This window comes from Gopherus flavomarginatus, chromosome 23 (assembly GCF_025201925.1).
Source record: "Gopherus flavomarginatus isolate rGopFla2 chromosome 23, rGopFla2.mat.asm, whole genome shotgun sequence".
Taxonomy (NCBI): Eukaryota; Metazoa; Chordata; order Testudines; family Testudinidae; genus Gopherus; species Gopherus flavomarginatus.
This window is the reverse complement of record NC_066639.1, coordinates 8,877,535-8,903,984: the sequence shown is the minus strand read 5'-3', so window position 1 is coordinate 8,903,984 and position 26,450 is coordinate 8,877,535. Positions and strand designations below refer to the sequence as shown.

Genomic DNA, 26,450 nt, shown 5'->3' with positions numbered 1-26,450 from the left:
TTTTGTCCCTTAGAAATCGCTGGGGACATTAGGGTTTGTCTTTTTGTTTCACCTTTTCCTCCCTCCTTCCCTCCCTTCCTTTCTCTTCATCTCTTGCTTCTTTTCTCCTTTCTCCTGTTCCATTCCCAACAACAGGAGGGGTGTGTGTGTGCTTGTTGTGGGGGAGTGCTCTGCAGCTTGCACTGTCGGAGGTCCACCCAAAAATGTTGGGCTGAACTAGTTCTCAGGCAGTGATTCCCACCAGTGACCTAGGCCATCCTTCGGGCTTCATGGTGAGAACCCTCAGCCTCTCGTCCTCAGTCTCTACCCTGATTGGCTGAGCAGGGGGTTATTGACAGGGAGGAGACTCAGGTCCTTGTTCTCTTTTAAGACCAAGTAAATAAGTCATAACCAGTTCTATGTTTGATGAATTTTGCTGCTTCTCTGCATTAATTGTCTCTGAGCAGTTCATGATTCTAACATTGCAGTTCTCCTCAAATATTTGCTAAATAATTACTGTGCACTGTTGTTGGTCTGGAGCTCATCTGAGAGCACTTTATTCAGGTCGTTCAATGTCTGAAATTCACGATCCGAGGGTTAGTTTGAAAATCATGGCTTTTGGATCCTATTCCCAACTCTGCCACTGACTGGCTGTGTGACCTAAGACAAGTCAATTCTCCTTTCTCAACCTTAGCTTCTCCCTCTTTCAAGTAGCGATAATAATGACCCGCTCCTACCTACTTCATGGTGGGTAGAGGATGGGGATCCATTGGAGAGTGTCACTTGGAGGAGTGCATAATATGAGGTGTCCTATCACGTTTACTCAGAGCAGATTAACACATAATAGCTGAAATAGTTTATTTGATTTGTATTTTTTTATTTTGAAATTGCTAAGAGCAGCAATGACTTAGCTCAGATTGAAGCATCTTATCTAATTTTTGAAATCCTGCCACAAGAGGGGACCCTGAGGGTGGAGGGGGGAGCTGCCATGGATGGGGCACCTCAGGACAGGGACACATGTGTGGGTCCCAGCTGCTCCCTGCCCCCCTCATTGAAGCAGATGTGCAGGGTTTCTGCCCTGGGAACTACAGGGCACCAGTGGACATGGGGTTGGCTAGAGGTAGGGTCTGGCTGCAAGCAGGGCAAGGGGTGCGGGGCTGGCTGGAGACAGGGATGTGTGGGACAGGCTGGCTGACTTCAGGCAGGGATGCAGGGGGGTGCGGCAGGGGTTGGCAGGGCTGGAGACATAGGAGTGCAGGACTGGCTGGGTTCAGGCAGGGGTGCGGGGCTGGCTGGCTTCAGGCAGGGGGTGTGGCAGGGGTTGGCTAGAGCCAGGGCAGGTGGTGTGGCACTGGCTGCAGGCAGGGCTGGGGGTGCAGGGCTGGTGCAGGCTGGGGGTGTGGGGGGGCTGGCTGACTTTGGGTAGGGCCACATGGGGGTGTGGCAGGAGTTGGCTGGAGACAGGGTGGGGAGGTGTCAGGGGCTGGCTGTGAGGCTGGCTGCAGGCAGGGCAGGGAGGATGTGGCTGGTGCAGGTAGGGCAGGGGGAGCTGGCCTGGCTGCAGACAGGGGCTGGCTGCCGGCAGGGCAGGGGGAGCTGGATTAGCTGCAGACAGGGGCTGGCTGCAGGCAGGGCATGGGGCAGGGCTAGTGCAAGAATGTTTTGCACCCTAGGCGAAACTTCTACTTTGCGCCCTCCCCCCACGGTGTCCCTGCCCTGAGGTGCCCCATCCATGGCAGCTCCCCCATCCACCCTCAGGGTCCCCTCTTGTGGCAGGATCCCCGCTCTGCCCTGCGGCACCCCCATCACCCCAGCTCCCCCCTGTTCTGAGCATGAGCACCCCGAGCACACCATGGTCGCTTCACTTCTCCCGCGTCCCAGGCTTGCGGCGCCTAAGCCTGCCAGGCAGTCAAGCACCCTCCTCTGAGCCACAGCAGCCCTGACAGTTGACAATAGAGGCACCTTAACCCTTGAGTTCCTTCAATGTATCCCCCTCCGGGGTCCAGCTCCGATCACCAGATACTCGGGGTATGTCTATACCACCTGCCGAATTGGTGGGCAGCGATCGATCCAGCGGGGGTCGATATATCACGACCAGTGTAGATGCAATTCATCGAGTGCTCTCCCCTCGACTGCTGTACTCCAGCTCGGTGAGAGACGCAGGCAGAGTCTACGGGGAGCTGCAGCAGTCGACTCACCACGACCAAGACACCACAGTAAGTCAATCTAAGTATATCGACTTCAGCTATGTAATTCATGTAGCTGAAGCTGCGTAACTCAGATCGATCCCTTCCCCTAGGGTAGACCAGGGCTCAGAAAAATCCCAGCTCCTCTCTGCCCAAAGCAATGGTACCTCCCAGCTTACCAGTTTTACTGGTATCAAACACAGCACTTGAGCACAGTTATCGAACAAATGGAAATTTCTGTACCAAGGGACAGAGATTTAAACGGAAACAAATGTGAGTGATGGAAACCAACCGTTACCAACAAAACAAAATCACAAAATGCAACCAACACTTTTTAATAGCTCCCTTCCCTATCTAAGTAGACTGAAGTGTGAGGTGACAGTCTATTGCACTGATAGCTAGTCCCTAGGAGCCATGACCCTGCCTTTCTTGAAGCACCACTGGTCAGAAGTGATCTCCTTGGTGAATGGACCCAGAGTGTTTCTCTCCACCCTGTCATAAACTGAATCAGTCTTTTGTGTATATTCACAGAATGGACCATTTCCTCATTGTCATATTGTCCTTTTCACTTCCACAGGGTTTCGATGTCTATAATTTGTGTTTGATAGTTTTCCACTGGCTTTTCTGGGCTGGTGCAAAGGTTGACAATGCAGCAATACATCGCGTAACTGGCTAGAAAGGGACGGGTGACAATTCCCTCCCACTTGACTAGGCTGTCCCCAACAAGACCTATGATTGGGGTGACTCACTTTCATGACAATAGCATATGGGCATAATTTTCCATCTACTTACATGACTCCTTCAACAGGACTCATACACACCTCTTGCAGTGATCAGGAGTAACAATAATTTACAAGCTTTCACTAGAGATGTCACTGCTAAGCTTCCTGGATAAATATCATAAAAATTAGTGCATCAGGTGTGATGAGTTTGTCAGGTCTGAGACAGGAGTTTCTTGTGAATTACTTTAACCTCTTTGCCAATTGGCATCAAAGAGCTTTTATCACACATGCACTGAGCTATACAGTCACACCCTGATAGAACAGAAAGGCCAACACAAAAAACAGAGAGAAGAACAATAAGATACTAAAATGACAATGGTTGGAACTCAACATTTCTCTCAGTCTTTGGACTGATGGGTACTAAGACCTTTTCCCTCAGTTGAACCAAGTGATCGGATACCTGGCTCAGGCCTCCATAGTAGCAAGCTTTCTCACGTATAGGGAGATGGGTCAAAATTGGAATTGATGTCATGACTTGATTCTCAAAGGGGATCGATCTGTCTAAGGCTGTGTCTACCCTTCAAACATTGGAAATATTCTTCTGACAACCTAACACTGTCTAGACTGGGACTTAGGTCACATTAACTACTTCTCTCAGAGGACTGGATTTTTCACACTACTGAGAGATGTGGCCATGTCAACATAGCTTTTCAGTGTAGACCAGCCTTTGGATGGTTTTTTGATATGAAAGACAATGGACTTCAGCCTTTTCCTTGGTATTTGATGGTTGACAACTGCAGCTTTCCTACCTGTTGGACACATCCTATAACAGATGTCAGGCCTCTCCTTTGCAAATTAGAGAAGTGGGGAAGTCAGTGACCCTTACAGCGTAAGTGGGTAAAAAGTTATACAACTTGTCTCCTCGAGTTTTCCTTTTAATAGAAATTGACTTTGAAGCTAAGCAAAATATGTTCTATTTGAAATACAAAAAATAAAATCTATACAGACCCAATATTCTCTTATACACTAACACCTATTCTCCAACCCCAACCTTTGGAGTGAGGTTTTCTACCAGAACTCCCTGCACTACAGGGGGTAAATTATATCAAAGTAACTTTTGAAGATTAGCCATCATTTCCTGTACAATTAAAAAAAGAAAAAAACAAGACAACTTTCAGTTTTCCAAAATAATTCAGATTATCAAACAATTAGTCTCTTACTCTTTAACCAATAACCACCTATAATTTCATTTTCATTGGTAACATTAACACATTCAAAAATCACAAATTCTTGTCATATATGTTAGTTTTCTTTTAATCCTCATTTCCAACGCCTGAACCTTGGCTCAAGTTGTGGTTTGTCCCAGCACTTCTGAGAGTTCATATCTCTCTGGTTCTTCTGCCATGCGTGTTGGTGGAAGGCGTCTCCTATGTGGGAATGTTTGCATCCTGAGGAAAAATACCTCTCTTGTCACACTTTAAATCTTTCAAAGTAGTAGGAGGTAGGGGAGAAGTGATGTAAATGCATAAAACACAAGAAAAAACTGTCTGATCTTCACTACAGATATTTATTGGTATAATTATTGCTCACGGATGTGAAAAATCGAGACAGCTGAGCAACGTAGTTACACAGCTCTAATCCCCTGGGTAGCTAGCGCTACATCAGCAGGAGAGCTTCTCCTGCCAACACAGCCAACTGAGACAATATTGATTTAAACAACTGAACTACACTGTGCTCATATGCACTTCCCTCAGTTACTGGGGGGTCTGCTGTTGTTACCCATTTCCAAGTGGAGATTTTAAATCACTGCTGTGTCTTTGTTAGCATGGCCAGTAAACTGGAGAGTTCTCTCCTGTTGAGAGAACTGCACTTGAACTTTCTCCATGTCATCATGGAAGGATGGGGGAAAAGCAAAGCTGGAGTGAGAAATGATGACTTTAGCAAATGCTCATTTGTCTTCAATTCTCCAATAAATCTGAGCTGAACTAATATCTAATTGTGTGACCACACAGCCATCAAGAAAGATAGAAACCCACATCACAGAGAGATAGAATACAGGATGGCTATTTTTAAATCTGTGATTGTGTGTCCAAGGAGACTGAAGTGTTATCCTATAGGTTTTTGTATATTGCTTATGCTCCAAAACGTTTTTTAGTTTATAAGGTGCCACAGGACTCTGTTGCTTTTAACATCTCCTTCCAGTATCACAGAGGCTGAAATAATACTTTTTTCCTGCCCTTGCTCCTCTTCATTTAAATATATTGGAAAGTTCCCATGATAACTGCTCTTCAGCACAACCCAAAGGAACGTGAGAACAACTGGCAATGATACAATTCGCATCATTGGTGACTCTAACAGTACCTTTGCAATAGGAGGAATAGTATAAATCTGATCCTTCCTTGTTTCTTATGGGAAGGGCTGTCATAAACAGATAAGTAAGAGTTAATAGAACAGAAATATGTCAGGTCTCTTTTGCCTGTAAAAGGTTAACAAGATCAGTGAGCCTGGCTGTCATCTGACCAGAGAACCAATCAGGGGACAGGATACTTTGATATCTTGAGGGAGGGAAGTTTGAGTGTGTGCTGTTAGAATTTGTTTGTTGTTCACACTGGGGGCTCAGAGGAACCAGACGTGCAACCAGGTTTCTCTCCAATCTCCCTGATACAGGTTCTTATAAGTTCAGAATAGTAAGTACTAGGTAGATAAGGCGAGTTAGGCTTATGTTTGTTTTCTTTATTTGCAAATGTGTATTTGGTTGGAAGGAGTTCAAATTTGTATTTTGCTGAAAGGATTCTAATTTGTACTTGTATACTTAGGCTGGGAGGGTATTCCCAGTGTCTATAGCTGAAAAACCCTGTAACATATCCCATCTTAAATTTACAAAGATAATTTTTACTGTTTTTTCTTTCTTTAATTAACAGCTTTTCTTGTTTAAGAACCTGATTGTTTTCTTTATTCTAGTGAGACACCAGAGGACTGGGTCTGGATTCACCAGGGAATTGGTGTGGAGAAAGGAGGGAAGGGGGAGAGAAAGGTTAATTTCTCTCTGTGTTAGGATTATTTTTCTCTCTCAAGGAGAGTCTGGGAGGGGGAGAGAGAAGGAGGGGGGAAGGAAAATTTTCCTCTCTGTTTAAAGATTCAAGGAATTTGAATCATAGCAATCTTCCAGGGTAACCCAGGGAGGGGAAGGCTGGGAAAGACAATGGTGAAGGAAAGGGTTTACTGTCCTTTTGTTAAGATCCAGAGGAACTGGGTCTTGGGGGTCCCTGGGCAATGTTTTGGAGGGACCAGAGTGTACCAGGCACTGAAATTCCTGGTTGGTGGCAGTGTTACAAGTCCTAAGCTGGTAATTGAGCTTAGAGGAATTCATGCTGGTACCCCATCTTTTGTATGCTAAGGTTCAGAGTGGCAAATTATAGCATGAGAAGGGCACACTCGAACTACTCATGGGAGAATGGAGTTGATAGAAAGGACAAATGGGTCCACCTCAAAGAGTCAAACTGCAAAATGCAAAACTGGGCCACTCATCTGGACAAGCTGAGGGATATTGCTGCTTCAAGCAGTTCAAAAAGCTTTTAAAAGTTACTCTGTGGGAATCAGGAAAAGTATTGAAGTATTGATAGCCATAGAGGGTTTTACAGTGTTGATCCCTCGTGCAGATTCCTTGACGGCTCACATGGGCTCAGTGGCAAGACAAGGTTTTCCCACACTCACTGCTTCCATTGGGTCTCATACCTGTGTGGATTCACTGATGTCTAGAAAGGTGAAAGCTGTGAAGGAAGCTTTTCCCACACTCCCGGCATTCATAGGGCCTCTCGCCTGTGTGGATTCTCTGATGCTGAGAAAGGGCTGATGTGTGAGGGAAGGTTTTCCCACACTCTCGGCATTCAAAGGGCCTCTTCCGTGTGTGGATTCTCTGATGTTGAGGAAGGGCTGATCTGTGAGGGAAGGTTTTCCCACACTCACGGCATTCTAAGGGCCTCTCCCCGTGTGGATTCTCTTATGATCAACAAGATTTGATTTGTAAGTGAAAGTTTTCCCACACTCACGGCATTCAAAGGGCCTCTCCCCTGTGTGGATTCTCTTATGATCAACAAGATTTGATTTGTAAGTGAAAGTTTTCCCACACTCATGGCATTCAAAGGGCCTCTCGCCTGTGTGGATTCTCTGATGGGTAAAAAGGCTTGAGCTACGAGTGAAGCTTTTCCCACACTCACGGCATTCATAGGGCCTCTCCCCTGTGTGGATTCTCTCATTTCTAGAAAGGGTTAATCTTTGAGTGAAGCTTTTCCCACACTCACGGCATTCATAGGGCCTCTCTTCTGTGTGGATACTTTGATGTTGAGAAAGGTCTGATCTGTGAGGGAAAGTTTTCCCACACTCACGGCATTCAAAGGGCCTCTCGCCTGTGTGGATTCTCTTATGATCAACAAGACCTGATTTGTAAGTGAAAGTTTTCCCACGCTCATGGCATTCAAAGGGCCTCTCCCCTGTGTGGATTCTCTGATGTTGAGAAAGGTTTGAGCTGCTAGAGAAGCTTTTCCCGCACTCACAACACGTATTTTTCTTCTGTCTCATGAGGATTTCCTGCTGTGCTGTGGTTTCTTTGATGCTCTTCTGAATTCCCCAGCAGAAAATATATTTACCCATTCTCTCTCCTGGCTGGTTTCCCTGCTCTCTTTCTGGTCTGTGCTGAATCTCAAAGGAGTTTCCCTGCTCATGACTCCTGGACACATTCCTTTTCGATTTTTGCGAAAATGCTCTGTGTTTATCCACTTGCTCGACATTTTCCTGCTGAAAATTCTGCTCCTCTTTCTTACCTACCATTGCATCACCTGCTGCGATAGAAACAGAAACCTCAAACAGGAATGGAAAGGGGAAGGCCAAACCAATACATGTGCTGGAGAGAGGTCAAATAAAAACAAGAACTCAACTCCTCCAAACTCTTCCCCTAAATAGGAGAGAGGAGGGGATCAATTGGTCCTTCACATCCCATCCAAATTCACAGGGGGAAGGAAGGAAGCCACAGCCTGGTGTCTGCTGGGATCTACAGGAAGCCATGAGTTATGTTACCCTGAGGATACGACGCCTGCTAGGGACAATAATGAACTGAGAGACCTCCCCAAGGGCTTTGTTAGGCATACCAGATGTTTCCTTCAGGCACTTACAGATTCTGAGCTGGTTTAATGTTTCCTCACCTGTGCAGGGGGCTCTCAGGATCCATCTTTCCCCTGAACCCTGGAGGTCTGGGACCCATGGCTCTTCTCCTTGTTCCAGCTGGGAGATTATATGAGGTTTGGAAACTGGAAACCCTGCTCAGATGAAAGAAAACAAAGGAGTTCAGGTGATTTCATATGACTGTGTCATAAAAACACTCTATTAATTTAACGTTAGTGTTTAGTGTGACCCAGTGTGCCTGGGGCAGTCCTCATTTAAAAGGCCAAAATCAGGGCAGGCTGAAAAAGGAAGAGCAGATGCTCCCAAAACTGGTGGGTAACAAGGAAGTTAAACTCACCGACCAGTCACCAAATATGCTTCTGATCCCCCATGCTGGTTATTGAGAAACTGAAAAAAGAAATCACACAGCCCCCTTTATTGCATTCTAGTTCTCTGACTGCCAATCAGCATGTAGGTCCAGGACAGTGAGGGGTTATTTAAAAACTTTGCTCACATAAACAGTGTTCTTCTGACCCCAGAGTCAGCCACAGTACCAGGTCAATATGGGTTTGGATCTTACCCAAAATACTATGATGCCAGCCAATCCTTAGCACCCAAACTAACGGTTTATAAGCAAGAAAGCATCCAAATGAAAGATTTATTATAAAAGAAAGAAAGAAAAAGGGAGTTGTTAAATGGGAAAGCAATCAGATATATATATTTCTGAATGTATCTAGTTCTTAGCAGTATTGGTGAGTTTCTGGCTTTAAAGGTTCTCTGGTACACATCCACATTATTCAGTTCTTTGTTCAAGCCTTCAGTTTGTAGAGAAGTTGCTCTAGAGGTAGGAAGAGGGATTGAAGACAAAATGGAGATGATGCAGCTGCCCTTTACATTCCTTTTTCCAAGTGGCTTCTACTTCTTGGATCCCAAACACAAACTTCACAGCACATAGCATGGAAAAGCCTTGGGGGTCTCAGTACACAGGCAAACCCCGGCATATCTTGCTGACTCAATAGGTGTATCCCCTTAATCCTTTCAATGGGTTTATTGTATGGCTGATGACCCTGGATGGGCCATCCAACAGGCTGGGCAGCGCTGATGCCAATATGTCTGGAGGTGTCATTCAGAAACACTACACAAGTCTGGAATACAGATATACCCTACATATCTGTAACTCACAATACAAAGATAGAAACAAGATCATCATACTTGGAAAATCATAACATTTTCATTGACACCTTACATGGCATATCTAGCACGATTCATTGCAATTTCATCATATTGGTATTTATAATAAAATACTATTAGTATAAAGTGCCTCTCAATTCCATACAGTGTCACTTAATAAACCGGTCAATTCCCAGGACTGGTACCCGGGTGTTTGAAGATGACGAACGCCTTGCTTGTGAGGGACTGAAATACCCACATATATGTTGGGAACACAGACACTGTGCAAGTCTGTTCCCCTATGTTCACTCTTCTAGAAAATTATGATTAATTTTGTTCATAGTATGTGTCAGGGCTGAATCCCCACTCTGTCACTTCGAGTGCAGAAAGTGGGGGCCTGCTAGGATTCTAAAAATTAATTTGCCCCACTCTAGGCTTGTATTAAAATTCCAAAGTTACAGCTTTTCTCTGACCTTGGCTTGGTAAATGCTGCCACCACACAAATGCAAAAAAACCCCAAACCCTTGGACCGAGGAAGGAGCACTTGGGAATTTTTCCCTCTGGGGCACCCTCAAGCCCTTTCACCTCCCCTCCGGGAAAGAGCTGAGAAAGAAAACAAAAGAAATTAGCTGTGGCTACCAGATAATCAAATCACATGCACAAACCTCTTAGGACACCAAAAATCCAATCCTGTTCTTAAAAGAGGTAAATTTTATTAAAATTGATAAGGAAAACAGTACATCTGGAACTTAGGCTTTTGCTAGATCTTAAAAGAAAATTTTTGAAAGCATCCAAAATAGCTTACTTCTGGGTTCAGCTTAAAGCTTACAAGCAAACAAAAGCATCTGGGATAGCACAGAGGAGCTCCAAAAGCCAAAATAAAAATTAAATCTGATTGTGTCTGTCTAAACATTCCCTAGCCAAATAATATCTTCCAGGTATGGAAGATGAACTTTTATACCTGCTTCAAGCCTTACACGGCATTGCTACTCCTGCCTTCTCTAGAGAATAACAGACAAAGGGAAAGTTGCTTTCCCATTTAAAAAAGTTCTAGCCTTTCTATTGGCCCTTATGGTCAGGTGCCCAATCCCTTTCTTTTACCTATGGGTTTGTTAACCCTTCAGAGGTAAAGCAAGCAGAGAACTCGCACCAACAGGGATTTTACAGACAACTGGTTGGCTGGGTGTTTATAAAAGGGAGATCCCTTCCCTCCTCTTCATTTATCACTGTATGGCTTGTGAGGTACCATTTGAAAAGACATCATCTACTGAATAAGCCGCCTGATAAACTGTGTGGCAACATTGTATGTAAAGTTATGAGATTTTACGGTATGCTGTTACTGAAAAAGTTGCAACCCTAACTCTAAGTTCCACACAGACAGCAAGGCAAACAGCCGGTCAAATAGCCATTCTCCGCCAGGGGGAAGGTGTGAAGAAGACATTTACATTTCATCACAGGGATCATTTGAAGCTCGTATCTATGACAACCTGTCACCATGACTCAGCTGGGAACTGAAGTGGTTTCTAGTACAAAGGACTGAATTATAAAAAGAGGTGAGGAAAATGCATGAGACTCTCTCTCTCTCCCCTTTCCCTCTGCTCATGACAACTCCTGAAGAACTGAATGTGGGCAGCAGGGGCAGGTTAGGGGGAGTCCTGGCTGAAAGGAAAACCAGCCTGTTTCAGCAGATGGTGAGAGAAACATTTGTTTTAAACCCGTTTTAGCTTGTTAAGTTAAACATTAGTTTGTGTTTTATCTTGCATTTCTTTTGTAAACAATTCTGACTTTTATGCCTCATTACTTGTAGTCACTGAAAATCATTTTTTTCAATAGTTAATAATTTTGTTTCCTTTTTTTATCTAACCAGTGTGTTTGGATTAAAGTGTGTTGGAAACGCCGTTTGGAATAAAAACGCTGGTGCATGGAATTTTCCACTGATGAAATAACATATTTCATATGAGCTCCCATTGTTCAGGAGTGTGCTGGACAGGGCAAGATGCACATTTCTGGGGGAAATCTGAGAGCAGAGAATTTTCTGGGGTTCTCCTGTGAGGTACTGTAATTTGTGAGTCACTGACTAGCAGCACTCAAAACTGTGTAGCTGGGAGTGAGTTACATGCTGGAGACTGTGTGTGAACTGCCCAGGAGCGGCTGCTCTCACAGTAGAGCAGTGTAAGAGGCACCCCAGCTTGGGGAACTAAGGGGACACAGCTGTTCAACAGTCCAGCTTGTACTGTGCTTAATGTCAGAGACACTCAATTTCGAAGAGTCTCCTAAAATACACTGAAAGTAAATCCATGACCCAGAAATCGAAGTCTCCAGAGGGCAAGTCTCCCTGCTTCTTGCTGACAGAGGTCCAGAGACAAAGAGAGAGTCCTGGGGAAGCTGGGAACAGGAAGCATGGGCTGGTGGGGTTCAGCGGAGAAAGGGAACAGAAGGGCAGGGATATTACTGAATGCAGGATCTCAGCAGTGCTAGATGTCAGGATAACACATAGTGCAGCCAGTGGAAAACATAATCCCAAATATACATGCAGAATGATGGGGTCTAAATTAGTTATTTCCATTGATTTATATAAGGGCAATAAGATATTCTCTGTATTACTGTCTATCCCTTTTCAAATAATTCCTAACATCCTGTTTGCTTTTTTGACTTCCGCTGCACACTGCTGGATGTCTTCAGAGAACTATCCACAATGACAAAAAGATCTTTTTCCTGATTAGCCTAATTTTGCCCCCATCATATTGTATGTGCAGTTGGGGTTATTTTTTCCAATGTTCATTACTTGACATTTATACACATTCAATTTCACTTGCCATTTTGTTGCCCATGTACTTAGTTTTACGAGATTTTACTGAAGTTCTTCACAGTCTGCTGTGGTCTTAACTATCTTGAGCACTTTATCATCATCCGCAAACTTTGCCACCTCACTGTTTACCCCTTTCTCCAGATTATTTATGAATACGTTGAATAGGATTGGTCCGAGGACTGATTCTTGTGGAACACCACTAGTTACTCCTCTCCATTCTAAAAAGTTATCATTTATTCCTACGCTTTGTTCCCTGTCTTTTAACCAGTTCTCAATCCATGAAAAGATCTTCCCTCTTATCCCATGATAAATTCATTTATGTAAGAGCCTTTGGTGAAAGACCTTGTCAAAGGCTTCTGGAAATCTAAGTACACTATGTTCACTGGATCCCTCTTGTCCACATGTTTGTTGACCCCTTCAAAGAACTCTAATAGATTAGTAAGACATGATTTCCCTTTACAGAAACCATGTTGACTTTGGGGGGAGGGACAGCTCTGTGGTTTGAGCATTGGCCTGCTAAACCCAGACTTGTGAGTTCAATCCTTGAGGGGGCCACTTAGGGATCTTTGGCAAAAATTGGTCCTCCTAGTAAAGGCAGGGGGCTGGACTCAATGACCTTTCAAGGTCCCTTCCAGTTCTAGGAGATTGGTATATCTCCTATTATTTTCTTTTTCTTTTCTTGGTCCAACAATTTTTGTTCTTCTATGTTCCTGACAATTTTATTCTTTACTATTGTTTCAACTAATTTGCCTGGTACAGACAGTAGACTTACTGGTCCATAATTGCCAGGATCGCCTCTAGAACCCTTTTTAAATATTGGTGTTACATTAGCAATCTTCCAGTCATTGGGTACAGAAGCTGATTTAAAGGACAGGTTACAAACCATAGCTAATAGTTCCCCAATTTCACATTTGAGTTCCTTCAGAACTCTTGGGTAAATACCATCTGGTTCCGGTGACTTGTTTCAGTTAAGTTTATCAATTAGTTCCAAAACCTCCTCTAGTGACACTTCAATCTGTGGCAATTCCTCAAATTTGTCACCCACTAAAGGTTTGGGAATCTCACCAATATCCTCAGCCGTGAAGACTAAAGCAAAGAACGTATTTAGTTTTTCCGCAATGACTTTATTGTCTTTAAGGGCTCCTTTTGTATCTCGATCATCCAGGGGTCCCACTGGTTGTTTAATAGGCTTCCTGCTTTTGATGTACTTAAACATTTTGTTATTACCTTCTGAGTTTTTGGCTGGCCCCTTCTTCACACTCCTCTCTGGTTTTCTTATTAAATTTTTACACTTAATTTGGCAGTGCTTATGCTCCCTTTTATATACCTCACCAGGATTTGACTTCCACTTTTTAAAAGAGGCCTTATCTCTCACTGCTTCTTTTACATGGTCATTAAAGCACAGTGACTATTTTTTAGTTCTTTTGCTGTGTTTAGTAATTTGCGAGATTCATTTAAGTTGAGCCTCTAATATTGTGTTTTTGAAAAGTGTCCAGGCAGCTTGCAGGGGTTTCCACTCTAGTCACTGTACCTTTTAATTTCTGTTTAACTAACCCCCTCGTTTTTGCATAGTTCCCCTTTCTGAAATTAAATGCCACAGTGTTGAGCTGTTCTTCCCACCACAGGAATGTTAAATGTTGTTATATTATGATCACTATTTCCAAGCAGTCCTGTTATAGTTACCTCATGGACTAGATCCTTCGCTCCACTCAGGACTAAACTGAGAGTTGCTTCTCCCCTTGTGGGTTCTTGTACCACCTGCCCCATGAAGCAGCCATTTAAAGTAGCCAGAAATTTTGTCTCTGCATTTTGTCCTGAGGTGACATGTACCCAGTCAATCTGAGGATAATTGAAATCTCCCATTATTATGGAGTTCTTTATTTTGATAGCCTCTCTAATCTGCCTTCGCATTTCATCCTCACTATCACTGTCTTTGATAGGTGCTTGATAACAGATCCCTATTGTTATATTCTTATTAGAGCATGGAATTACAATCCAGAGAGATTCCATGGAACATGCGGTTTCATTTAAGATTTTTACTTCATTTGAGTCTACATTTTCTTTAACATACAGTGCTACTCCCTTCCCCACCCCCTGAGTATGACCTGCTCTGTCCTTCTGATATATTTTGTACCCTGGAACAACTGGGTCCCGTTGCTTGTCCTCAGTCCACCAGGTTTCTGTGACGCCTATTATGTCAATATCCTCCTTTAACATGAGGCTCTCTAATTCACCCATCTTATTATTTAGACTTCTAGCATTTGTGTACAAGCACTTTAAAAACTTGTCTCTGTTTATTTGTCTGCCCTTTTCTGATGTGTCAGATTCTTTTGTGTGTAAATGCTTCCTGTGTGATCTGGCCCCTACTTTATCCTCTTCCAGTCTCTCTTCCTGACTAAACTAGAAAAATCTCTGTCACTAGATTCTTCTCTAAGACAAGTCTCTCTCCCATCCACGAGCTCCTCTGCAGCCATTGGCTTTCCCCCATCTCTTAGTTTAAAAACTGCTCTGCAACCTTTTTAATGTTAAGTGCCAGCAGTCCGGTTCCACTTTGATTTAGGTGGAGCTCATCCTTCCTGTATAGGCTCCCCCATCCCCAAAGTTTCCCCAGTTCCTAATAAATCTAAACCCCTCCTCTCTACACCATCATCTCATCCACGCATTGAGACTCTGAAGCTCTGCCTGCCTACCTGGCCCTGTGCGTGGAATTGGAAGCATTTCTGAGAATGCCACCATAGAGGTCCCAGATATCTCTTTCTCGCAGACTAAATATGACCTCCAGGACGTCTCACTTACTGTTCCTTACGTCATTGGTGCCTACATGTACCACAACCAGTGGCTCCTCCTCAGCACTACACATAAATCTATCGAGATGCCTTGAGAAATCAGCAACCTTTGCACCAGGCAGGCAAATCACCATACAGTTGTCCTGGTCATCACAAACCCAACTATCCTTGTTTCTAATGATCAAATCTCCCATTACTAACAGCTGCCTTTTCTTAATGACTGGAGTTCCCTCCCCGGAGAGGTAACCTCAGTGCAAGAGGTTACCCCAACACCATCTGGAAAGAGGGTCCCAATTATGAGAAGCTTTCCCTCTGCTCCCATTGACTGCTCTCCTTCCTTGGGCCTTTCATCCTCCTCAACAGCACAGTGGCTGTCTGGCTGGAGGTGGGAGAAATCTAGTGTTCCAGAAAGCCTCACTGACATACTTCTCTGTCTCCCTTAGTGTCTCTAGTTCCACCACCCTGGCCTCCAAAACCTCCACGTGCTGTCTGAGGGCCAGGAGCTCCTTGCACCGAATGCACCCGTAAGCCACCCGCCCACAGGGTAGGTAATCATACATGCTACATTGAGTGCAATAAACAGGATAGCCCCCACTCTGCTGCTGGGCTTCTGCCTGCATTCTCTCCTACAGCTACCTAGGTTAACAACAGGGATTTTGTTTCAACCAAGAAGTTTGTATTAAAGCTTAAATGTTTTAAAGGATGGCAAGAGAACCTCGCCCCCTTCCCACTCCCCTTCCAAACGCCCTCACAAAACTATCTGTTAGCAGCCCTGTTTGAAAAGCTCCCTGGTCACTTGCTCACTGTTTTACAAAGCACTTCCCTATCACATACCCCCCTATCCCCATCGCCTGCTGAGAGCCACTCAGGGTCAGGGGCTGGGAGCACCCCCATGACCCAGCCCACCGTCCCAGCCCCCAGCCCTGACTCCTGCACCCCCTCCCATATATGCAGCCCTCACACCCCATGCTCTGACTGTTGCGCCCCCGCCACATCCTCACCCCCACCCTGAGCACCAAATATGGGAGCTCCTGCACACACGACCCCACATTGCCATCTGCATCCCTCGCACCAAATGGGAGCTGCCTCAGGTAAGCACTCCACACCCCAATCTCCTACCCGAACCCTGAGCCCCCTCCTGCATCCCAGCACCTGCACCTCAATCTCCAGCCTGCTCCTGCAGCCTAATTCCCTCTCAGACCCTGCACCCTGCACACCCTGCCCTCACTGACTCCTGCACCCCCACTCACACCTCCAGCCCTTACTCCTTCAGCCCTCACAAACACACCCCAGTTCCCTGCCTTCCCTGATTACTGCAACCACCCATACCCCCTGCCCCCAGACACACCCCCAGCCCTGACTCCTGCACCCCTTCCACACAGCCTCCTGCCCACCCTGACTCCTGGCCCCCCCCACATCCCCATGTGCGTTGCTCGCATGAAACAGGAGCTGTCCCAGGTAAGCGCTCCACACCCCAACCATCTGCCCCAGCCCTGAGCCCCCTCCCACACCTTAACTCCTGGCCAGACCCTGCACTCCAACTTTTTTAATATTTTTTTTTTGATAAAGGGCTCTTATCCAAAGCGTTTTACAATAATTAGCTAACGGTACAAACAGTATTTGGAAAGATCATTAGGTGGTGCACTGAGACACTCAGCGATTTTCAAGTGGTCTGTGGAAAACTCAGACAACAAAAACAATCAAGGAACCTCACTTTAGCCTCATTTACTTCCTATTTCTTATAGGAGGAGGAAGGAAAAGAAGAATGAAAAATGGGGGTGGGAGGGAAATGAGAGTATGTTATTTTTCTTGCCTGGGTCCCAAGGAGGGACCCCAAAAATGGAGCTGAGCACAAGGCCCCACTAACGCTAAATCCGCCACTGAGCTTCCTTCTCTGGATACCCCCAGCCAGCATTCAAGGACGCGGAGTGATAAGTAACCTGGATCAGCAGCTCTGACTCCAGCAGCCTGCTCGTTACACCTCAAGCATTATTGTGGTCTGGGTGGAGAAGGCTCAGGGTTTGAGAGGTCAGGGGTAGAAAGCTTCTGCTGATTATGCTGCACCTAACCTCAGTTTTACTTGAGCAAACAGGAGATATTTGACATTGCGATACGGCTCCTGTGCTCTGTTCCCAAAGTGTTCTGCAGCAGGGAAGGGTCTCTGGCAGCCTGTGTGTCACTGGCATATTGGGGTGATGCTGAAACAGGGCAGAGTAGAGGTGGCATTGGGGGCTGGCGTGAACCATCTTTCTTCTTTTCCTCTTCCAAGAACAGAGGGGACGGGAATCCTTACCCAGTTCAGTCACATTCTCAAAGTTCTCCTGCATGACATCCCTGTAGAGGGCTCTCTGAGTGGGGTCCAGCAGAGCCCCCTCTTCCCTGGTGAAATACACAGCCACCTCCTCGAAGGTCACTGGCCCCTGAAAGAGCGAGAGTCCAACACTCAGTACCTGCTGCCCCACTCACAGCCCCCCTATACATGTGGGACAGGAGCCAAACAGAAACTCTGGGTGGATTGCAGTCAGAGTCCCACCCCCACCCTGCTCAGAGCATCCAGGAAACATCAGGGGGAGGGAACAAAGAGAGAGCCCCTCCTCTCTCCCAGCAGAGCCATCACACACCTACTAGCCACAGACTGATTCAGGAGATGGAGCCCCTAGCAGGGTCCAGGGACAACTCCCTGGTAGGAAGCCCAACACCCTCCCCATTCTGAAGAGCTGGATGTGAAGGGAGGAGAATCTCCCTTAAGCCTCACTGGTGGGTGTCCCCTTCGTATCTCACAGCAGCCGCTAGTTAGGCAGGTCGGGCTCCAGCAGTGGGAGTCTGGTCAGTTTTCCCAGCCGCAGGAGCTGGGTTATTTTCTGCTCCACAAACTAGAGCATTTCCACCGCCGAACCTCATGGGTCTGTTCCTAGAATCTAAGCAAATTATTAACTAACTCCCAGCAGGTTTAGCACACCCCTGTCCTCCTCCCTTTCTCCACCCTGTGCATTTTCTGCAAACCAGACTGTGCAAATCTTTCCATCTCCGGTGTATTTGCTGTCCCTCTCCTTCCTGGAGGAACCCACCAGCAACCCCCTGATAATACCTACCTGAACTGGCTCCTCTGCAGCCATTTCTCTCCCCTGTCCAATGAGAGGATGGGATGAACTGGAGAGAAACATGGACATTATTCCGCAGCCTGGCAGGGTGGGAAGGGCAGTTGTGAAGCATTCAGAACAGGCTTTAATTCATTTCACAGCATGATTCCCCCAGGCCCTTTCCCTGCAGACAGACACCCTAGAGTCTGCCAGGCTGAGAAAGGCGTGATCTCTTTGTACAGTGTAGACCTGGCCCTTCCTGTCAGGCTAAGCCCACAGAGACATGTTTAACCTCCCTTCTCCCACCCCCCCTCCCATAACAGTCTCTGAACACAAGGTTAGAAAAAAGCAGAACCAAAGGAGTCACTGTGGGGGATTTCCTCAGACACTGACCCCACGGCAGCCACACCCCAGGAGTCAGGAACTGGAATTTTCCTCTGTCTGATTCTCATCTTTTCTACAGGAAAGTGACTCTATCCAGGGTGCAGCAATACATCTTTCTGAGCAGATTAGAGATCTGGAAATCTCTCTCCAAACTTTTCTCTCTCATTGTCCCTTTCAATCTCTCTTTCTCCTTTTCCCATCCCCTCTCCCTGTCCATCTGGTAGGAAAGTCCCATTCCTGGGTAGTTTGCTCCCCCATGGCTGGATTTTATCCTGCAGTTGCTAATGGGACAAGAAATGAGGGGGGGTCTGTTTGTGCACAGTCATTTTAAGGCCAGACCCCAGCATTTTCCCGTCTTTCCTTTCAGTTACTTGGAATGTCTGGATCAGAATTTAGTATTAACAGGGCAAAGAGGTGCCCTAGGGGGCTAGGACCAGCTGCAGAAAGTCATCCGCTGGGCCGGGCAGAGAAGAAGCTTTTTTTAAGGTCACTTCCCAGCACAGAACCCTGCAGGGGGAGCAGCAGCTGCCAAGCCTGGTCTCCCAGATCACAATGGAGGCTGCAGGATCTGACCCAGGAAGCTGAACCCCAATATCCTGAGCAGAGAGGGACAGAGCATCTGAGCATCTTCTCTCCTTTAGCTCTCTGGGGAGAGCAGCTAATGAGAGCCCCTCCTCATAGAGAGAGCTGCTAATATCATTTACACCATTGTTCATCTGGAGCCACTCCTTGTCTTTCCATACACTGATTCTGGTCTCAATGAAACCAGATTTCAGAAAGAATTAGTCCAGAATGCTGTGGAAGAGACCATTGTATGGCAGTGCTGACCCCCTTCCCACCTCCCTCACCCCCCAGATAGAGAACAAGGACTGAGGGCACAAATTTTCCAAATGGAACCAAAAGTTCCTGCAGTTTTCAAAAGAGGAGAAAAGCAAAATCTGTGATTTCACACTCAGTGTTTGATAAGTGGAGAGAAAGTTATCACAGTGGCAGGGAACGTAACTGGGGAATGCTGGGCAGTACTTGGAACCAGGACTCTGGCACAAGTTGATCAGAGAGAAGGACCATGGTTAGTAGAAGTTCCCACTGCCAGGGGCCCACCAGATATTCCCTGGCACACAGCCCCTAGAGTCCCTGGCCAGGGACCCCAGATACCCCTCAAAGCCCCACCAGGCAGGGAATCCCCACCAGACCATGACTGTCAGGTTGGGAATCCCAAAGGGTTCCCCCCACAAAAAGCCCAAGCAGCCAGGGCCCCACCCACTGGGAACTCAGTCCCTCACTGCCTGCCTAGGACTCCCCCCCAGGAGGATCTGCCCTGCCATTTGTCTGAGACTCCCTCCTCCACCCAACAGGACCCCCTGATGCCTGTTGCTCACAGGTTCCATCCGCCGGCTCCTGCCAGCCAGGATTCTGGCTGCCGGACTCGCTCAGCCCGCTGCCGGTCTGGGGTCCCGGCCCTATCCACATGCAGTGGGTATCAACCTTCTCCCTGGTTCTGGTCCATTCTCTTCCTCTCTCTGCACTGAGTTGAGCGGGGGAGTGCATTGAGCACAGGCCTAGGGTGAAGGGTCTGGACAGGAGTTAGAATGAGGGAGGGGGCTCAGGGCTGGGGCAGGAGGTTTGGGTGTGGGGCACTTACCTGGGCAGCTCCCATTTGGTGCGACGGGTGCAGGTGGGACTGTGAGGGGGGTGCACGAGCTCCTGTTTTATAATGATGGTGGGGGTGCAGGTGTGGGGGGTGCAAGAGTCAACAGCCAACTCTCCCATTAGCAGGTGGGAACCACTGATCCCCAAACATGAGGAGGCCTCTGGTTTTGATGGGTATTAAATATGTGGCTGGTCTCTTTCATCAGCAAACATTTTAACAGAGATAAGGGGGGTGGAATGATTTTCAAAGGAGAAGGGAAAGATGATCACTGGGAAATTTAACCCCCTGCAAGCTCCAGGATGGAGAAGGACTCAGGGCAACAGGCTCCCTCCAAAGAAGGAGAAGTTGCTGGGACTGAGAAACATGGGGAACAGCCCCAAACATGAAAGGATTTTTAATTGACATTTGATAACAACATAGACATGAAAGAGAAAGGCTGGAAATCAGAGGGATTTTATATCAGTTGTTGATAAGAGGTAAAATCTGAGTGTTTTACATCAATATTTGTTAAATTAATAGAGAGGCAATGGGCACCATTTGCAAACATTTTATATGCATGTTCAAGAATTGGAGAAAAGGTGTAAATCTGAGATTTTCTTTTTATGTTACAATTAGAGACAGGAAAATCTCAGGTCATATTCAATTAGAAACAAACAACTAGAGAGAAGTGGGGCAAATGTTTAGGTTATTTTATATGAATCTTTGAGATTTGCAAAGAAAATGTGTCAAACTGATTATTGTACATTTACTATACTATACTACACATTTACTGCTTCTCTTCCTCCAAGCAGAACCCATCACCCACTCCCTGAGAATCCCTTACCTGAGCCAGCTCCATTGCCTTCCCCCTGGGAGGAGGGGATGACTTGGGGCAAAATGTGGACGTTATTCTGTAGCCTGCCAGGGTGAGAAGGGCAATGTGAGAGAATTCAGACAGGGTTTCTCTCCTTTCCACATGTTGATTCCCCTCAGCATTGTTCCCTGGTCATGGACATTCTAGGTTCTGCCACACTGGGAAGCACAGAGTGACCTTATCCCAGTACAGGCCTAGCCCCCTCCTACCAGGGTGTGACCCTCTGACACATGGTGAAACCCTCCCAGCAGCAGAGTCTCTCTGTTACACTTATCAAGTTTGCGGGTGATACCAAGCTGGGAGGGGTTGCAAGTACTTTGGAGGATAGAAATGATCTGGACAAACTGGAGAAATAGTCTGAAGTAAATAGGATGAAATTCAATAAAGAGAAATCCAAAGTACTGCACTTAGGAAGGAACAATCAGTTGCACACATATAAGACAGGAAATGACTGCCCAGGAAGGAGCACTGCAGAAATGGATCTGGGAGTCACAGTGGATCACAAGCTAAATATGAGTCAACAATGTTACGCTGTTGCAAAAAAAGCAAGTATAATTCTGGGATGTATTAGCAGCAGTATTCTTTGCAAGACACGAGAAGTAATTCTTCCGCTCTACTCCGCACTGACTAGGCCTCAACTGGAGTAGTGTGTCCAGTTCTGGGGGCCACATTTCAGGAAAGATGTGGAAAAATTGGAGAAAGTGCAGAGAAGAGCAACAAAAATGATTAAAGGTCTAGAGAACATGACCTCTGAGGGAAGACTGAAAAAATTGGGTTTGTTTAGTCTGGAGAAGAGAAGACTGAGAGGGGACATAATCAGCTTTCAAGTACATAAAAGGTCATTTCAAGGAGGAGGGAGAAAAATTGCTCTTCTTAACCTCTGCAGACAGGACAAAAAGCTATGGGCTTAAATTGAAGCAAGGGAGGTTTAGGTTGGACGTTAGGAAAAACTCCCTAACTGTCAGGGTGGTTAAGCACTGGAATAAATTGCCTAGGGAGGTTGTGGAATCTCCATCATTGGGGATTCAGAAAGAAAAGGTTGAGAACCCCTGGAGTAAGGGAACATCTGTCATGAAGCTGAGCTCACCTGCGTGGTGAGATATATGGGATCACCCAAGGGGACTGTTTGTGATTCCATGTTAATGCTGTTACACAGCCTGAAGCGTTTACACTGGACACTTGGTTGGTGAAATCTCCATACAGACCTCACACCCAATTTGGGGTTTGTGCCCTGCTTCTTACCAGTCTGCCTGAGGCTGGTGCTCATGCTCTCGAGTCACTGGAGACAGCGTTACAGAGAAACGGGCTGTGATTTCCCCACAGTCACTAAACAGGTCAGTGACAGAGCCAGGAACAGACCCTGTTAACTCCAGAGCCCCGTCACCTGCAGCTTGGAAAGGTCCCCAGAGCACACTGTATTAGGCTGCAGGAAGAGGTGTGCAGGGACTGCAGCTGAGCTGCTCTGCCAAGACAGCCTCTGCATCCATGGACAAACCACCTCGCTGGGGGGGTGTCCCCTGGGTCAGGAGAAGTCAGTGTCCAGCCCTGTGGGCTGTGCTCCTGGCTCACACCTCCAGCACTCACTGCTGCCCCTCCCTTACCAGCTGCACTGTTCAGCCAGCCCCAGTGAGGTCACTGCCCCTCCCACACTACCTCAAACCTTCAAACTGGGACACGTGCACTCTGATTGGTACTGGTGCATCTAGTGTAAATTCTGTCTGTACTAAGGGTTTGCACCAGTGCCTAAAACACCAGGGTGGCAGAGACCTTCAAAACAGCAGTACGGTGGTACTAGAACCTATTTCTAGATCAATCACAGACAGCCTGGGTGACCTTGGATATGTCAATGTTTCTCCTCCCAACTTTAGTCTCTTTACCCAGCTGCCCACTCACTGGGGTCTCCTCTCTCTCCACAGCTGCTCACCACTAAAATCTGTGTGGGTGTCACCAAGGCTAAGGTAGTTCAGCCCTGGAATAGTCTTACAGGGGGGCTGTGGAGTCTCTTTCCCTGGAAGTTTTTAAGAACAAGTAGGACAAACCTCTGTCAGAGATAATCTACATGTACTTGGTCCTGCCTTGGCAGAGAGAGCTGAACTTGATGACACTTGAGGTCCTGTCCAGCACTACATTTCTACGATGCTATGCGATATATATGTATAAAAACACAACATACAGAATAAAACCCATCACAACATAATGTCAGGCAATTCAGGGGGGAAAAAAACAACACAGCCTACACTCCACAGCATAAAATGACAATACAAAGGAAAAGAAAGCAACACAATGCTAACTATGACATCCAGGAAAAAAGCACACAATGGAAAATAGCTCAACTCAAACCAACACAGCACAGTCACCTAACAAGCTGAGGCAAAACAATGCACCATAAAACTGCTACATAACATGGTGCGATCACAGTTCCAAATGGCACCATTCAAAACAGCTCAGCGTAGAATAGGGCACAGCACAAAACAGAATTATTTCGTTGTAGGCCTGGAAGGGATCTTGAGAGGGCGTCTACTCGTCTCCTGGACTGAGGCAGAACCAAGTATCCTTAGACATTCCCAGACTGGTGTATCTCTAACCTGGTCTTAAAAAACCTCCAGTGAAGGAAATTCCACAGTCTCCCTTGGAAGCCAATGCGAGGCAAACACAGGCCAGAACAACGCTGGACACACACACGCTCGGTTTATGGATAAGGGGAGAGGCAAGAACTGAAACAATCTGGATTCAGTTCCCAGTTTTGCCCCAGATTCTCCATGAAAACTTCAGCAAATTACTTCAGCTCTCTGAGTTTCAGTTTCCCCATCTGTAAAATGGAGAGTAGCCTCCCACCATTGGCCTATTTAGCCTTTCAGCTTTTTGTGACAAGGTCTCTCTGTCCCTGTGGGCATGTCGACACTGCAGTCAGACATCGGTGGCTGGCCCGTGCCCGCTGACTTGGGCTCACACAGCTCAGGCTGTGGGGCTGTTTAATTGTGGTGTCCATGTTCCGGCTGGAGCTGCAGCCCAAGGTCTGGCACCCTCCCACCTCGTAGGGTCCTACAGCCTGGCTCTAGCCCGAGCCAGAACATCTACACTGCAATTAAACAGGCCCTTTGCCTGAGCGCTGTGGGCCTGAATCAGCTGGTATGGACCAGCTGGGGATTTTTGAAAGCAGGGTAGCGATATCCTTGGTGTCTTTTCTGCACCTGTCACAATGGGGACCCTGATCATGATCAGTGCCTGTGCAGAGCCCTGCACAACAGGAAGCCTGATCTCAGTTGGGGACTCTGCAACTCCCAGCATTACAGGAGCCCTGATTTTGTTTAGGGCCCCTGCACCAACTGGCAAAATGTGGGGGCAGGATCTCTGTCAGGGTCTGTGCAGTGCACAGTACAGTGGTGGGGTGTGATCTTTGTTAGGGTCAGTGCAATGCCAGACCCAACGGGGACACAGATCTCAGTCGAGGTCTCTGAAGTGCTCAGAACAATGAAGGCCGCAGATTGGGTCACAGTCGTGCACTGCCTGGCACAAGGGAGCCATCATCTCGGTACAGGTGTCAGTTTTACCTGGCACAACAGTGGGGTCTGATCTCACCTGTGGTCTCTTCAGTGCCTGGCAAAGCAGGGCCCAGATTTCACTTGGGGTCTCTGCAGCAGCTGTCAGAACAAAGCCACGCTCAGTACGATAAGAGCCCTGATCTCAGTCACACACCTGGAGAGAAAAGCAGGAAGATTGTTGAGAATTTGATATCAGTATTTCAGAACTGAGGAAAAAATGGGGCACAAAGTAAATATTTGCCAATATAAGGGACAAGAATCAACATGTGTGGAGATTTTATGTCACCATTCAACTGTTCAAGAGAAAAGAGGGGAAATTGGAGGGGATTATACAGGGATATTGAATGAACAACAGGATGGGACGGATTCTTCTTGCCTCACACTCACAGGGCCAGGAGGGAGCCCTGGGTGATGTCTTTTCACAGGGGAAAGGAGCGGGGCTGGAGTCAGAAGGTCGCTGGCTGTGGGGAGGGGCTGGCAATGGGGTCTGGGAATGTGACTAGCTAGTGATGGACAGCTGCACAGACATTTCCGCCCCCGCCCCCCGCGGGGTTAATGCGGGACTCTCCCCCTCCCCGATCTGCGCATGCCCAGAGCCCCCACGGCACAAACCCTTCTCCGGCCCCGGGGGAGGCTCCAACGGCGTCTGCAGCTGGGCTTGTTCTCTCCCACCTAACGTCACTTCCGGTCCGGGGAGAGTCAGGAACTACATCTCCCAGCCTGCCCCGGGGCCGCTTTTCCAGGGGAGCGGTTTAATACAGCGGCAGCGCTGGGCGGGCTTGTGACCTCTAAACAGCCGCCAATCCCCAGCCCTGACCCCAGCGCACCCCAAACTCCCAGCTCCCCCCAGCCCTGACCCCCCCAGGGCACCCCAAACTCCCAGCTCCCCCCAGCCCTGACCCCCCCAGCGCACCCCAAACTCCCAGCTCCCCCCCCAGCCCTGACCCCCCCAGCGCACCCCAAACTCCCAGCTCCCCCCCAGCCCTGACCCCCCCAGCGCACCCCAAACTCCTAGCTCCCCCCAGCCCTGACCCCCCCAGCGCACCCCAAACTCCCAGCTCCCCCCCAGCCCTGACCCCCCAGGGCACCCCAAACTCCCAGCTCCCCCCCAGCCCTGATCCACCCAGCGCACCCCAAACTCCCAGCTCCCCCCCAGCCCTGACCCCCCAGCGCACCCCAAACTCCCAGCTCCCCCCCAGCCCTGACCCCCCAGCGCACCCCAAACTCCCAGCTCCCCCCAGCCCTGACCCCCCCAGCGCACCCCAAACTCCCAGCTCCCCCCAGCCCTGACCCCCCCAGCGCACCCCAAACTCCCAGCTCCCCCCAGCCCTGATCCACCCAGCGCACCCCAAACTCCCAGCTCCCCCCCAGCCCTGACCCCCCAGCGCACCCCAAACTCCCAGCTCCCCCCAGCCCTGATCCCTCCAGCGCACCCCAAACTTCCAGCTCCCCCCAGCCCCAGCCGCTCCACCCCCCGCTCAGCTCTGACACCCCAGATCCACCCGCCGGCTCCCCCTCCCCTCGCTCCCGGGCCCAGCCTGGGCTCCGAGCTCTGCAGCCGAGCCGCGCTCCAGGCCCTCCTGCAGCTCCCGGCCCCGCCTGGGACACTCGCCCCCTGCAGTCCCGCTCCGGCCGTGGGGACCTCGGGGACCCCCCGGGCAGGGGCGAACCAGGAAGCCGGGCCCGGCCCTTCCCGGCAGGAGCGTGTCCGCCCCACGCGTGTTCCCCCCCTGCCCTGCCCGCCCCGCGCTGCCCCCGGCCTCACCTCGTAGGCTGCGCTCCCGGCCCGGCCATGGCCCCGCTGCGGGCACAAAGGGGCCGGGCCGGGGGGGCAGGAGAGTAGGGGCTGCAGGGTGATCTCCCACCTCTGTGCATCCAGCAGCCTGTGCTCTCCCCTGCCATGCTGGAGCCTCCACATTTATTTAGTGACTCTCCTCCAGTGAAACAGACTCGGTGGTGAGGCTGCACCTCTCTGCTGCCTCCTCCAGGAGCCCCCAAAAGACTCCCCAGAACTACTCATGAGGGGCATATGTGCCTTCCCTTTGCTTCCCCATCAGAAAGCCTGAGCAGCTGGCCCCGGGCAATTTGAAAGGGCCCGGGGGCTCCTGCTACCACTACCGGCAGCACAGCG

At 48.2% G+C, this 26,450-nt stretch overlaps 2 protein-coding genes and 1 long non-coding RNA gene across 23 annotated transcripts in view; 1 reads left to right on the top strand and 2 right to left on the bottom strand.

Moving 5' to 3' along the window:
• Positions 1-26,450, top strand: part of LOC127039341 (zinc finger protein 436-like) — a 782,343-nt gene that overhangs the window by 226,652 nt on the left and 529,241 nt on the right. The window lies entirely within an intron of this gene.
• Positions 1-26,450, bottom strand: part of LOC127039472 (uncharacterized) — a 591,654-nt gene that overhangs the window by 36,066 nt on the left and 529,138 nt on the right. The gene's annotated exons all lie outside the window — the stretch shown is intronic.
• On the bottom strand, positions 2,485-26,108 carry LOC127039411 (zinc finger protein 383-like). 11 transcript variants are annotated; one of them, XM_050933144.1, is made up of 7 exons: positions 24,932-24,963; positions 24,329-24,473; positions 20,748-20,821; positions 17,902-17,990; positions 17,103-17,229; positions 8,056-8,199; positions 2,485-7,725 (listed from the first exon to the last, which is right to left on the bottom strand). In XM_050933144.1, exons 4-7 carry the CDS (start codon positions 17,977-17,979, stop codon positions 6,860-6,862), a joined length of 1,215 nt encoding a protein of 404 aa, XP_050789101.1. In that variant the 5' UTR covers positions 17,980-17,990; positions 20,748-20,821; positions 24,329-24,473; positions 24,932-24,963; the 3' UTR covers positions 2,485-6,859. The 11 variants fall into 11 exon arrangements, with proteins under 11 accessions (XP_050789101.1, XP_050789100.1, XP_050789105.1 ...); XM_050933143.1 differs by having other exon boundaries at positions 24,357-24,473; XM_050933148.1 differs by having other exon boundaries at positions 17,902-17,959; positions 24,357-24,473.